This window comes from Folsomia candida, unplaced genomic scaffold (genome assembly GCF_002217175.1).
Source record: "Folsomia candida strain VU population unplaced genomic scaffold, ASM221717v1 Fcan01_Sc001, whole genome shotgun sequence".
Taxonomy (NCBI): domain Eukaryota; kingdom Metazoa; phylum Arthropoda; class Collembola; order Entomobryomorpha; family Isotomidae; genus Folsomia; species Folsomia candida.
The window spans coordinates 28,095,433-28,109,028 of record NW_019091193.1 but is presented as its reverse complement, the minus strand read 5'-3'; the positions used below and the strand labels follow the sequence as shown (position 1 = coordinate 28,109,028).

General features: G+C 39.1%; 4 protein-coding genes across 4 annotated transcripts; 2 read left to right on the top strand and 2 right to left on the bottom strand.

Annotated features, from left to right (window-relative positions):
• Window positions 1–14: 14 nt before the first annotated feature.
• On the bottom strand, window positions 15–2,401 carry LOC110853133 (E3 ubiquitin-protein ligase RNF25). Its single transcript, XM_022101379.2, has 5 exons — window positions 1,941–2,401; window positions 1,750–1,821; window positions 1,254–1,671; window positions 977–1,186; window positions 15–901 (listed from the first exon to the last, which is right to left on the bottom strand). Exons 1-5 carry the CDS (start codon window positions 1,949–1,951, stop codon window positions 416–418), a joined length of 1,197 nt encoding a protein of 398 aa, XP_021957071.1. The 5' UTR covers window positions 1,952–2,401; the 3' UTR covers window positions 15–415.
• A 2,222-nt stretch (window positions 2,402–4,623) lies between these two features.
• LOC110841742 (pre-mRNA-splicing factor 38) lies at window positions 4,624–6,534 on the top strand. The gene is made up of 5 exons (XM_022087439.2): window positions 4,624–4,875; window positions 4,968–5,249; window positions 5,324–5,409; window positions 5,491–5,701; window positions 5,782–6,534. Exons 1-5 carry the CDS (start codon window positions 4,746–4,748, stop codon window positions 6,147–6,149), a joined length of 1,077 nt encoding a protein of 358 aa, XP_021943131.1. The 5' UTR covers window positions 4,624–4,745; the 3' UTR covers window positions 6,150–6,534.
• Window positions 6,308–10,457, bottom strand: LOC110845959. The gene is made up of 3 exons (XM_022092524.2): window positions 10,059–10,457; window positions 9,839–9,989; window positions 6,308–7,455 (listed from the first exon to the last, which is right to left on the bottom strand). The coding sequence occupies exons 1-3, from the start codon at window positions 10,230–10,232 to the stop codon at window positions 7,277–7,279; spliced, it is 504 nt and encodes a 167-aa protein (XP_021948216.1). The 5' UTR covers window positions 10,233–10,457; the 3' UTR covers window positions 6,308–7,276.
• Window positions 10,458–11,439: 982 nt separating this feature from the next.
• On the top strand, window positions 11,440–13,248 carry LOC110856986. The gene is made up of 5 exons (XM_022105579.2): window positions 11,440–11,600; window positions 11,815–12,258; window positions 12,406–12,519; window positions 12,612–12,817; window positions 12,901–13,248. The coding sequence occupies exons 2-5, from the start codon at window positions 11,832–11,834 to the stop codon at window positions 12,970–12,972; spliced, it is 819 nt and encodes a 272-aa protein (XP_021961271.1). The 5' UTR covers window positions 11,440–11,600; window positions 11,815–11,831; the 3' UTR covers window positions 12,973–13,248.
• Window positions 13,249–13,596: the final 348 nt, after the last annotated feature.

Here is a 13,596-nt window from a genome sequence, read left to right as displayed (position 1 = left end):
AAATGTGGTAATTATTGTGTTTTAATGCCGCGACATCAGAGGATGCCGCTGTTGTTTTTTTAGTATGATTGCATCATTATTATTATTTCATTGCAATTAATAATGGTATTAATTGTACAGTTACGACTTTACGACTTAAACTACTGACAATGAGTACATTAAATTGTAGTTTCAAACGTGCTTTTGATATATCACATATTGAAAAAATCAATAGAAAGAGTGAGCTGCGATTAACGAAATATGACGACATCATCATTGGCGGCGAAAGACTTTTACTACTACTACTACATTGCTTGCTGCATGGCAATAATATTTTTTTCTCATAAAAATAACAAGCGACAAGAACGACATTCGGACACGAGTAATGCATAGTAAGGTGATGTGAAACATAAAAAGTACAAAATTTAAGTAAGTGTCACTTATTGCGGCGTCGATTGTTATAACGACGATTGCGACTGTTTTGATGTCTTGACTCTTGAAATTCATCATCGTCCGGATCCCTCCCGGACCGTCGACCTGTTTGGCAATCGCTTTGTTTGTTGGCAGTTGGTGGTTTTCTGGAGCCACCCGATGTCGTGAGATGTTCACAACAGGGCTGTGCTCGGTCTTTATGGCCGTGATTCTGAACAGTTGTCGTCACCGTAGAAGATGTTGGCACACGGCTTTTCAACTTTTGACCTCGTCCATTTCGTTGATCTTCTTGGCTTTGTTGTTGTTGTTGTGTGGAATAATTCCCTGCAGCTGAATTTGTCCCATTATTGCTTGTTCCTCCTCCTACTCCTGGACTTTGACTCTCATCCTCTGGCCCTCCTGGACTAGAAATAACGAGCATCTTTTTCTGTTCAGTGAGATCGATGATGCCCCCTTGACTCTTTTGCTTCTCGTAGAGCTGCTTCAACACCTGAATTTTTGTGAGTAAAATTAGATATGATACTTCCATTTTGCTTAAACTAATGTTAGTCTTATTTAATTATACTTTCTTCCTCCCCTCCCAATCTTGCAACACATTGGTGGCTGTTGGCACTGCTTTGGTGGGGTTGGTTGTTTCAGCAGCAGTACGAGACAAAGATGACGACTCCAATTCTTCAGAGGGTGGTGGGGATTCGATGAGTTTTTCAATATTTATGTCATCTTGTAAACATTCACGACAAACTGGGCAAGTCAAATCTTGCTTTTCTTTCAGGACCTACCAATTAACATTAAATTCATTTTACAAATCTGCAAATAATTTTTAAATGTATATCAATACTCACATTATCCGTTTCTTTAAACGTCGCAGCCAAATTTTTGAGATAACTTCCCAAACATTGTGAATGGAAGTGGTGGAAGCATCTCGTCCTGTAGAACACATCGAATTCGGTGAAGGAAAAGAGACAAATCGGACATTCTGATGCAGGACGATTGTTCTTGGTAAGAAATTCTTTGCACATGTCGACCAGCTCGTAAATCATTTGAGATTCCAATCTGTCCTCACAACGTGCCTTCATAGTCTTCATCAAGTCGTCCAACATGGAATCGTTGAGCCCTCGTGGATTGCGAAACAGGATTTTTGGTGGACACTTTGGATAGCTTTGTGGAAGTATGAGTTCCAGCGTTAATGTCACATAACGCGATTCTTCATCGTCAGCTGTGGCAGGGTACAAAATCATGGAAATTTGTATCTCTCCTTCCCTAATAGAGTGATTAAAATTACTTTCGTTATATATTCTTACACAAGTCATTAATTCTCAATGTTTGTTTACTACTCACGGAGTTTCGTCATTGATTTCAATCTCATTAAGAAATATAGCACTGAGCGTCTCCATCTCCTCGGTACATGCGCTAGAGAAAAAAATCAAATGAAATGATATCATCCCATTAATTAAGTAATAGGTGTCAGAGTTCACATACGGAAGTAAATAATAATCAAATAAATTACTATCCCAATAAATAAGACTTACTCTGTCGACATGTTACAAAAAAAATATTGTCCCCACAAAAATCAATCAGCTGTACTTCAAGTCACACCCACAAATCCAAACCAAAAACTTTCCAATAAACTTGTTAATCTACTTTTTTGTATGTCTTTCCTTCTTTTGTCAGCCAGCCAGCTCGTCGTCCTACAGATGACAGAAGGTTGTCTTGTCGTTGAGCAGGTTATTGTTATTTATTTAATTATTTATTACTTGCTAATTCGAGAATGGTATCAAAATTGTCTTAAAATATGTAATTCGTCCATCTGCCTCTGATTGTATTGCATATATTATTATTTCGTAAAGTTGGGCAGCAGCAGCACTTTTTATATAAATAAAACTACACACTCTGCCTGGAATGAGTGATGATGTGATTGAGATGTGCTGCTTACATTGCATTATTCCTGCCAGCAGCAGAAGGACGACTGAAATATGTACGGACTGGCAGAGATATATTTTGCTTGGTTTTTGGTAAGTGTATTGATGAAATTGAGAGAGAGAGCCCAGGAACGACCACACAAGACGGACTTTTGGCCCGTTGCTTTCTCCACCACTTTCACCACCACCAAACCAACCGATTCCATGGATGGGCAACAAACTTTGGCAAAATGTAGTGTATTTTGAGCTCCGTTCTTCCCAGGGTTTGGATTTCCGGGGGTGTTACACCCACAAAAAGACGAGAATCTGCGTGGAGAAGATAGCAGTCATATGAAGGTACAGGTCTTGTGAAGAAATTGGCTTTTTATCGCTGTCAAAATACCTTAAAATCATGAAAATAATGTACAGCGATAAAAAGTTAATTTCTTCACAAAACGTGTATTTTCGCATGACTGGCGTCTTCTCCATGCAGAGTTTGGTCTTTTTTCTGGGTGTAACAATAACACCCCTGGAGGAAATCCAAACAGAAGAACGAAAATCAAAATTTAGTGTATTTTGACAAAGTATTTCGCCCATCCATGCCAATTTCCATGCCCATGCGAACCAATGTGTTTTCATGGGAAGACCCACCAGCTCAGCAGCCTTTCTTTCTCTCTCTGCATATCATTAAATGCAGGGGAATGGATTCATGAAACTGTGTAGCTTTTATTATAATGAAATTGTCCCATTATGAAGCCCAATATCTGTGTCTCGTCGACGTCGGGATCAGTCCGTCCTGCCCCCGTCGTCGTTTCAATTCGATTTATATGTATATGACGTATTTATGTCCCGATAGTAATTGGATGACCTTCCATCTCCGTCCTTTACATACACAAGCCAGTCTTTTATTTCCATGCTGGACTGATATGATGGATGAGACGACGTGTAGGTTGAAACCATGTTTGGAGTCCATATTTTAGCATCCTTTGTTCTTCCCAGTTTCAGGTTTCCAGAGAGAACCACCACGAACGAACCTGACTTTTGATCAACAAGTAACTATAAAAGAGTAATTTTTATAAGAGGACGACCAAATGGAAAGGAGGAGGTCAGTGGCCGCGGAAGCTGTGGGGACATTAAGAGGTTTACATAACATGGGCAAATGATGGGGACATCGAATGACCATGGGGACATTGTTCCTCTGTCCTCACGCTTCCGCGGCCACTGGATGAGATACGGAGGATGTTCAAACAAATGTGGTGAAAGCTTCTTACAATATAATACGTATGTACGTATAGCTTGGTTTATGTTTGTTTTAATGTGGAGAAAGTAAGCAAGTAATGGAATAATAAGGAGAAAGCTGTCTTCTTGTCAACAAGAGCAGCGTGAGATGAATGCGTCATCATCTTTTTCGTGGTACGACTTCATTTCACGGGTTGTCAATTCAATTCAATGTATGCGATCCTTATATAAAACTGGTGAAAGTGGTTTGGTTGTGTAACTAGCAAAGTTTTTTTTCTTCCAGATTGGACAAAAAATGTCCTGGAAATAATGGCAGATATGTTGCTGAGAGGAGAAAAGCTGTTGTTTTTTGGTGGTTGGGTATTATCTAATAAGGTGTGAGCAGGTGTTGAAGTTCCAGATTCATGAGGCTGGATAATTAAAGAGAGTCTATAGACTTTACTTAATTAGCAATGTTGTAATGTCAAATTCAACTGTATGCATGTAACATGGATATAAACTGTGTTACAAAGATTTATGGAAACATTCACTGCGAAAATGAATTTATAAATTGTTTCCAAAATTTCTATCACTATTTTTCTTGTATTTCAGCTTTTATTTAGGGTATATTAAAATGTGCAAAATATTCTCAGTAATTTTGTATGACAAGATGAAAACTAAATATTTCTATGGTGCAGAAACTACGTAAACTTGGGTTTATTTTGTCACATAAATTACAAAAGGTCAATCAAAAATAATACGTTAACTTTGATTAGACTGAATTTAGCAAAATATAAGTATTGTGATGGTATGGTACTGATCTTGATTGATTTGCATGTCAAAAGTTAAAGTTTCATGGGAAAAATATTTAATATCCAAACATAACTTTGACAATGAAACCAGATAACCACATATTTTTCGAACGAGGAGTAATTATCTCAGGTTTTCTCATTTTTGGCGAAATATAACTTTGCGTGCAAAATTTTTGCAGCAATTAATTTTCAGTACATGAAAAAACTTACACAATTAAAGTAAAAACTACACCAAGTAAATCTCTCCCGTTGCCCGAAACTGCCGAGAGCGGGAGGTTGGAATCCAAAGTCGGCACTAAATAGTGGTCACTCAAAACTCGGTTTTTCACTCCGCTGCTGCCTGGGTTTTGCATTAATCCCATTAGTTTTGCAAATATTTCAAGAAATTGGAAACACTTTTTAAAGAATGGCGAATCGCACAGTGAAAGATGCCAAGTCCATCAAAGGCACGAATCCACAGTACCTCGTGGAGAAAATTATTCGGTCCAGAATCTACGATAGCAAGTACTGGAAGGAAGAGTGTTTCGCTCTCACAGGTAATAATTACTTCATAATCAATGTTTATCAAAATTTGCATTATTTTTATTATAGTCGGTTATATAATTAATTAACTAATTGTATCATATAGCTGAGCTCCTCGTCGACAAGGCTATGGAATTGCGCTTCATCGGAGGCGTCTTCGGGGGAAACATAAAAGTCACCCCGTTTCTCTGTCTGACCCTTAAAATGCTCCAGATTCAACCTGAGAAGGAAATTATTGTGGAATTTATCAAGAATCAGGATTTCAAATATGTTCGAGTTCTGGGTGCGTTTTACCTCCGACTTACGGGAAGCTCGTTGGATTGCTACAACTACCTCGAGCCACTCCTGAACGATTATAGAAAGATAAGAGTGCAGAACAGAGAAGGAGGTAAGGTTTCTTATATATTTAAATTGTTATATAATGCTGATGACGTAAAGTTGATCAATTCATGCTTTTTACAGTCTTTGTAATGAGCTATGTGGACGAATTTGTGGACGAACTGCTTCGAGAAGAACGAAGCTGTGACATTATTTTACCCCGGATGCAGGTATTTTTTTAATTAAACACTCTGCTTATTAATTGTACTGAAATGTATATAAATTAGTAAATGTTTTCCCTTTCTACATAGAAACGAACCATTCTAGAAGAAAATAATCAGTTACAGCCTAGAATATCCGTCTTAGAAGAGGACGATGACGACGATGATGACATGGATATGGAGGAGTCACGAGAAATGGATAAGAAATCGCCACAAAAGTCGTTGATGAGGCCACCAGTTAGTAAATCTAAGGACGAGGGGAGGCAAAGGCGGTCTCGCTCTGCAGAGTCACCCTCATCAGGTAATTCAACATAAATAGGTCTTTCTATAATGCTACCGTAGTCCGGGTGAATTAAAATATATAATTGGTGCAATAATTAGGTGAAAGGAGACGAAAGAAAGAGCACGATCGTGAAAAGAAACGGGAAGACCGACTCACGGAGCATAGAACACGAAAAGAGAATACGAGAGGGGATGAGGAGCACGATCGCAGAGGCAGAGATCGGTCAGATCGGCACAGGGATGACCGCAAGTCGGACAAGTATAGTAGCAGCAGCGGGAGTAGGGATCGACCACGGGAGAGGGATCGAGATCACGGGAAAGGGAGAGATGATTACCCAAAAGGCAGCAGGGACGAGGGTGGACGTAGCAGTCATCGCGACAGAGATCGAGACCGTGGTGAAAGTGATAATAGGCGAGATCGAGGAGACAGTGATCGACACAGGAGCAGCCGCAGATATGATTATTAAATAAACAAATTAATATTTAATTAATCAACACGTTTTTATTATTGCAAGTAATTATCATAAGTAATTAGTTAGTTAGTAAGTATTTCCTTGTCCTTAAATATATCTTCTTTGATACAGAGTGACACTTAAAGCTTTCTCATTATTTATCTTGTTTTTTTGTACCAAAATAGATTGTCAAATATTAAACAAATTTTCTATCTTTCCAACGAAATTTTCACTACGGTCTTTTTTTATTGTATACATTATTTACCTTCTAGTGATGATTTTCTAATTTTCTACATAAATATACAGAGTCTATACTAGTCTGGAACAATAAGAGAAAGCAAATGTCTCAAAGTCTAGTTTTTAAACGTGTTTATTGGGAATAATACAAACCAGACAGAAATCATGAGGACATTCCTCCTCTCGTTTGTCAACTGTCGTTTTCGTTATACCATTCTTGTCATAAACGTCCCTACAACATACGTAGTTACAGACATCGATGGAGTGCAGTACTGAAAATGGAGCTACTTACATAATTACACATACATGTACCTGTACTGATGCAACGCTCTACTAGACTAGCCATTAAATATTTTAAGCTTTCTTTTACCTCCTCCTTTCCCTACAATTTCTTATTTTACACTTATTTCCGGGTTTAGTTCAGGTATCCAACTGCATTCATCCAACCAATTATTCTATTTACTAGTTCACTCTCAACTCATCCAGACAAGGGGAAGGGCGATGCCTCGTATTAATTATTGCTGATTAGTACCTGTGAGTCACACATAAGTGACCAGTGTTTCGGGTGCAAGTAACCACTTGGAAGAAATAACGGCAAGAAAGTGGTTTCTTGCAGCTATTTTGACCTGCAAGAAATGCAAAACGCAAGAAACTACTACCGCAGTTATGTTCATACGGAGTGTTGCTACATAGCGCATTTTTTTGCACTTTTTTGCAGTTTCTTGCACCTTGCATTTCTTGCGTGGCTTGCTCCTCAGTGAAAGCAATGTAGCAAACCCGCAAGAAACGAAACACTGTAAGTGACGACTTTCTCCCATTGCAAACCAGACACTGTTGAAGGTTGACCATCCATCCGTAGTAAAAGTAATGACTAGTTGAGATTGATGATTGTGAGCGAAAATGGCTCAGAATCTGAGATTGTGTCTCATCAGGTAAGAGACTGCGAGGAGGAGAAAGGTGGCTGTGGAGGAGGCAAGTTGAGACGGAGGAGACCCATTGCACTCGTTTTCATTGCAACAGTGAAGCGAACTCAGCTCCTTGAATCCTTGCTGTTTCTGTGTCGGCTTGCTACCCAGTAGCTGTCCTGAAATTTAATACACACAATTTATTACCACAGTGTTAATAATTTTGAAGGGTTTCGCTGTGGTTTTAACCACCGTCCAAAATCCGTTAATGTACAGATGTATGCGTAATCTCCCATTAATTTTGAGTATTTTGGCCTGTCTGTAACACGGCCTGTTTAGAAAATTTCTTAATTTCTCTAATAAGAAAGCACGTGAAAACAAAAGTTTTTCCAAATTTCGTGGTATCACACTAAACAAAAGCACAATTAATGGAGTGCACATCTATGCATGGATTTACAAAAAATCGTTACTCAAAAAAACATTAATAAGGAACTTGTAACATTTTCTCATTTCCCAATGTTGGACGCTTTTGGACATTTTTGGATTGAACACGGTCTAAAAAGGTTTTGGACGTCAAAACCTAAACCCTACTAATTAGTCGACAATCTACTTAAAATTGTACCGGTATTTGTAACGTGTTTAAATATTGTGGAGAAGGTTTGGAGGAAATCAATTAAAAATGGTCTCATGCTTGTAACATGTTAATTGAAAGTTTGCCAACTTTCTCCAAATATGCATGGGGCCCATTAAAAATTTTTAGAATCTGAAATTATCACCCATTCTAAAACATACGGGTTTCTCGTTGTGCAACGCTTTCTCCTTCATTGTAAACGAGGAAGAGATCGATATTCCGTGGAGTACGTAATTGTAACCAGTTCCAAGTATACGGAACTAGAATTAAGGTGTTTGTGTTGTCTCCAAATCCAAGAAAGTCATAGATTTATAATACGTTTGCATGGTAAATAATATGGCCACGACGGACTCCTGGTCATTTCCCTCTTGCTCATAAGTCCCAAGTTGCGTGACCGATTCTGCTTATCGAATTCATAATCTCGTCATAAATGCTGTCTATAATCGCTCTCCCACCAACTACACCCACCAACCAGCCAGTGAACCAGCAGGTTAACTCTGCTGCTCTCACTTATTATAGAGAGAGGGAGAGGTCCAAAGTAAAGAGTCGCGCAGTTTGGGTCACTTTCCTTATTTCTGCAAAATCTAGCAAACCTTAGAATGCAATGAAATGGACCAACCAAACCATGTCCCACATATGAACCACCTTTCGCCATTATGTATGCAGGCATACGTATAAACTCTGTTTGTTGTGCTGATGACTTCCGAAAATCGGCCACAAAATCAAACTCTAACAACGGAGGTCTCCCAGCGTATGTTGTCCGATTTTGACTAAAACCAGTGTCAATTGATCACGAATTTAGTTAATATGAAATTTAGAAAAGACATGATCTCCCAATGTTCAGACTTGCCAGAGATATTTGCATCAAAAGAGGAGAAAATGCACCCGGAAGTTGACAAATTTTGCACTTTCTAAATTTACTGCACGCTTTCTCCTCTTCGGATGCAAATATCTCTTATCTCTTCTCCCTACAAATCTGAACATTGGGAGATCATGTCTTTTCCAAACTTCATACTAATTAAATTTGTGATGGATTGACGTTAATTTGCTCAAAATCTGAGAGCACACGATGGGAGGCCTCCATCGTAAAACGAACTTTCTCAATTTTTGGATGTACCTATGTTCATAGTGCATTGAGCTTCCTCCTTATATAAGAAAATCCTTTTAGCCAAGAAGAAAAAACCTTGAGGAAGTTTCTACCCATAAAAAATTTAAGGTAATGAGTGCGTGAATTGACACTGCCAGTCCCACGAGCACGACCATTAGCGACTTTGCGAAAAATTATAAATATGTACATACGAAGGTATTCACTTAGGCGGCTCGATACGTAGGTATCAGAGTGAAATGAACTGTGAAATATAAAATTCTGCATGTCAACAACTCCGCATTTCATCAATCGGCCTTCAAAAAATTGGCGTTGTTCATCCGATGCGGAGACACATGTGGACAACCAATCTGGTAAATGATGTAGGCCTCGCGAAATGCGAAACTGGGCGCAATCATTACTAACTCAACCAATTTAGTTAATTATCAAGAAAATTATGACACTCTACGCATGCACCAACCAACCTATGGGCCATTTTCCACCTTAATTGTCATCTCGATATTCCACCTGAACGAAAATCGGGATACCATCCTTTCAAAAAATCTCTTCAAACTTCTCTGGGCGTTTCACCAGCAGGATCGCGTGACTTAATTAGGACTCGCTCAACAACCAGTATGACCTACTTTATGGTCAATAAGCCACCACTGAGAAAGGAAAACCAGTGCATATACCATACGCGTATGCATATACTTTCCATGATGATGAATATGACGGAGAAAGTCTTCTCTCTCACGACTTGATTTATGCACCCCCAATAATAACTTTACTTACTTTTCCATGTAAATCCTTCATTAATGTGGAAAAAATGGTTAAATTGACAACTCACGTTTTTGTCTCGTCCTCCCGTCCGGATGGCTGATGGCACGACGGGGGCGTTGAGTCGGGGGTGGAGCGGGGAACTGATACCCGTCCCGGCCCCCACATTTATTCGCGTCCCCACAAGTCCGGTCAATCACGCCGTTCTCGTTCACTATTTTCTAGCAGAGGGAAAAATTACCGATAATAATATCCAGAATAATTATTTTTAAGTATGACGCCCAACTTACGACACAACGCGCCGTGCTTTTCGAACATGTGACGACGTGGGACGCGTTAAAGGTGGTTTCGCAGTCGCGACAGACGTAGCAATCGAGCGCGGCGTGGGTGGAGGTGGGGAGGATGAATAAGATTCCGACCACACAGCAGCCAAATCCGACGAGGTAGACGTGAACAGAATGCATTTTTTTGCAGGCTAAATAGTTGGAAAAGTAAGGTTCACACGGAATTGTGGCACCCAGACTCCAAGAAGAGACGCTGCTGCTCCAATCGTGCACCGTTGATGACTGATGATGAAATGAAGGAGGAAAAGTTTTGGCGTGGTGTGATATGGAATGGACGTTCAATCAAGTATTGAAGGTGGAAAGCAAAACTGCTAACTTTTCAACTGGTGGGGAGGCATTGGTGCTCAATCCAACGTGCATTTGGGGTGAGTTCAAGTAGTCTTTAACAAAAAATGCCCTCAACCCTTCTCGTGTCAAGCATGGCGTGGCGTGGAGGCAATCGTTTTCATTTCAGTTACTTTCTCCATGAAAAGTATATTCGTGGTGGTGGTGGAGGTATATGGTCACATTCGTTGGGCACAGGCCTTCCTGTCTGGTCAGTGGACCCCGTCAGCTTTCTCCCTCTGTTCATATGCAATGCGCTGGCTTCTTCTTTGGAAAAATGTAACGTGCTATTTACAGGTTCCTTCTTTTTAAAGAAATCTATACCACCTACATACTTGTTTCAAGTAGGTGGTAGGTTGCATTTCAAGTAGGTGCTAGGTACATTCCTGTGATTTAGAATTTCAGGTATTCATTCCGTACTTGATGAAGGCAATATCCACATTTATAGTGTCTCATCACTATAAATACACCAATAACGACGAAAAATTGATTGCGAGTCCGTGGATATTTGCGAATTTTCATTTTTATTTTCAAAAATCAATAACTCAGATTACAAATAAAAACATTAACTATTCATGCCTTGAGAGAGATAGCCATAGACGTATTTTAGCAACTCAATCTTCAATCTGCGCAAGACTTCTTCACCAAAGAAACAAGCTGGCCAACGTGCACTTCAGAAATCATTATTTTTTATACTGTTAATTAATTTAAGCGAAAATTAGGGTATATATTATTTGTAAATACGATAGTATTTCGAAAATCGTCACCATCTTAAGTTACCACAAACTAACCTAATTCTCGTCAAAAGTAAAATATTTAAAATTAGTAATTTTTAATCATTTTTGAGGTATACAATACAAAACTGCTTCTACTAAAAAAGCCAGGATTTCATTTTCATGCAAATCTGGCTTGCATGTGAGTCGTTCTCAACAATGGTGAAAATTCAGAAAAATTCTCATTGGTTGGTGGTGGTTGAGTTGGCCGTTAAATTGCGAGTCAAGCAGCGTCTCAGCTCAGTCGGATTCTTCACCTCGTGCTCTACACACGACTTTTTTCGTCTCTCTCTCACCGGAAAATAAAATAAATTTTCAACCAGTTTTTTTCTGTACCGCGAGTCAAGACAGAACGGAAAGGAAGTCTCGGTCATCCAAGGTCTCGTAAAGGGTAAGAAATCAGGTCTCGCGTGATTTTGACCCTGACCTTTTTATTTTTTTATTCAGTTTTTTTATTGAAAGCGTGGCGATCCGTCCTTAGTGTAGTTAGAGCGGGTAGAGGGCGACTCTTGTCCCTCTGCGTGTCTCAGAGTTGGTTGAATGGAAAAGTTTTTTTTGACGAAGAGATTCAAATTAATTATTGTGTTGATTTTTTTTACTCGCAGATTATTCAAATTTTATAATGTCGCAGAAGGCCGAAGAAGTCAAAGGTGCTGGAGCGAATGTTGCGAAGAGCGATGGGTGCAAGGCACAGGAAGAAATAAAGCCATACCCAGGTTGTTGGGTTGACGATGAGTTTAGGAATCAAATGAGAGGTAGAAGAGGAGGTCGCGGAGGGGATTGGAAGCCACGAGGCGGTCGCGGTCAATATCAAGGATCAAATGGCGGTCGCGGTCAGTATGTAGAATCTTATGGCGGAGTTCGTTATTACGAAAGATCCGGAAGAAACCAAACCAGCGACAGTCAGGTCGCTAAGGAGGCCAGTAAAGCACCAAACAACAGGAGGTACAATGGACGTCGATCACCATTCGGGGCCAGAAAGGGACAAGCCAATACTACTGGTGTACATAAGAAGGGTGAGGCACAGCGGATTGCGAAAAAAGTATCAGGTATTGTTTTGACATTCTTGTTGGCTGGTTATTATTACAATTTGTAATTTACAAAGTACTTAGTTTGTTGATGAATTGTTCTTGGTGAACAGCTACTAAATCTAAATTGTGCAACTTTCATCAAATGTATTCGTTCGAATTTTGTAGTGGGAGGATCGCAGGAAGCTACGGATGAAGAAGGGCCAAAAAAGCTTCTCGTCCTGTTAATGGATTGTGTACTTCCTAATGAGTTCGACGATGCGTCGAAGAAATTGATGGCTGGTATTCCTATATCATTTACAAAAGTCATTAGTTAACAAGGAAACATGGGATGTTTTAAAGAAGTTTTAATGATATATTTAATGCAATGACAGAAATGTTGGAATTGGAGAGTGACACGGATAAAATACCGGAGGAGATGCAGACATTTGAAGAAGCCGTTGAAACATTCAAGGCTAGCGTTAGAAAACTTGCTGCTGAGCATTGCGAGAATTTAAAGGAAATCAATAAACTGACTGCTGCAAAAATTAGATCGGATTGCAGCACCACCGTGCGATGGGTCAAGCAGTCGCTTCGAAATGTATGCATAGTTAAAAAATACAAAAATTCTTATTGGTTTAAATGGTATGCCCAACTAACTATACATAATTTATTTTTGTGAAGGCGTATGCAGCATCGCGCTTGGAAAATGATCCCTTGGACCCCCAGCAACTGTTTCCTGCTAAAGGCAAATGAACATCGCCTAGTAATTAATATATAATGTAACACTACACTATGATAATGTATATCATTGGCTAATGAGCTGTTTGTAATTTAATTTGTAATTGAGTGTAGTTGCGAATGCAAGTGTATCTTGCAAAATGAAATTCATTGATTGATTTTATGTATCTTTTAATCAGGGTAGTTGAACTTGTTTTTATTTTACAGCTAATTTGTTATAAATTAGAAACCAGTTTGTATTAACTGAAATTTACAGAAAGTTTAATAAAGGATTATGTACTTGAATTGTAATGTGCAATTGAAGCAAACTAGTCATTTGATTGATTTCAAACAAGTAATTTGACCAGGTCTGATACACCCCGGCTCCTGTGCATCCCATTAAATAAGTAGGATTGCATGTCACAGAAAACAAAGCTCTTTTCAAAGAGAAAGAGCAATATGCAACGAGCGAGTTTTTTATTATACGATCGAGTTTTGAACTACTTATGCTCACTTTTTGAATCCGTCATTTACGCTGACAAAGTTATTGTAAGTACGTTCACAAAAGTGGGCTCATTTGCTGGTTTCGAGTGTTTCTGATTTGAGTATATATCAGGAAATAGTTGTGAGAATTGAAGGTCTTGTACAAAAAAACAAGCA

What these genes read in the sequence shown, in the direction of transcription:
- LOC110841742 (XM_022087439.2), top strand. Translation starts at nt 4,746, where the DNA reads ATGGCGAATCGCACAGTGAAAGATGCCAAGTCCATCAAAGGCACGAAT. An exon ending in AGAGTGTTTCGCTCTCACAG is followed by an intron (nt 4,876 to 4,967) that starts GTAATAATTACT and finishes TGTATCATATAG; the next exon opens with CTGAGCTCCTCGTCGACAAG. An exon ending in TTATTTTACCCCGGATGCAG is followed by an intron (nt 5,410 to 5,490) that starts GTATTTTTTTAA and finishes CTTTCTACATAG; the next exon opens with AAACGAACCATTCTAGAAGA.
- LOC110856986 (XM_022105579.2), top strand. Translation starts at nt 11,832, where the DNA reads ATGTCGCAGAAGGCCGAAGAAGTCAAAGGTGCTGGAGCGAATGTTGCG. An exon ending in GATTGCGAAAAAAGTATCAG is followed by an intron (nt 12,259 to 12,405) that starts GTATTGTTTTGA and finishes CGAATTTTGTAG; the next exon opens with TGGGAGGATCGCAGGAAGCT. An exon ending in TCAAGCAGTCGCTTCGAAAT is followed by an intron (nt 12,818 to 12,900) that starts GTATGCATAGTT and finishes ATTTTTGTGAAG; the next exon opens with GCGTATGCAGCATCGCGCTT.
- LOC110853133 (XM_022101379.2), bottom strand. An exon ending in GAAATCAATGACGAAACTCC is followed by an intron (nt 1,672 to 1,749) that starts GTGAGTAGTAAA and finishes TCACTCTATTAG; the next exon opens with GGAAGGAGAGATACAAATTT. An exon ending in ATTGGGAGGGGAGGAAGAAA is followed by an intron (nt 902 to 976) that starts GTATAATTAAAT and finishes ACAAAAATTCAG; the next exon opens with GTGTTGAAGCAGCTCTACGA.
- LOC110845959 (XM_022092524.2), bottom strand. Translation starts at nt 10,232, where the DNA reads ATGCATTCTGTTCACGTCTACCTCGTCGGATTTGGCTGCTGTGTGGTC. An exon ending in AAAGCACGGCGCGTTGTGTC is followed by an intron (nt 9,990 to 10,058) that starts GTAAGTTGGGCG and finishes TCCCTCTGCTAG; the next exon opens with AAAATAGTGAACGAGAACGG. An exon ending in CGGGAGGACGAGACAAAAAC is followed by an intron (nt 7,456 to 9,838) that starts GTGAGTTGTCAA and finishes ATTAAATTTCAG; the next exon opens with GACAGCTACTGGGTAGCAAG.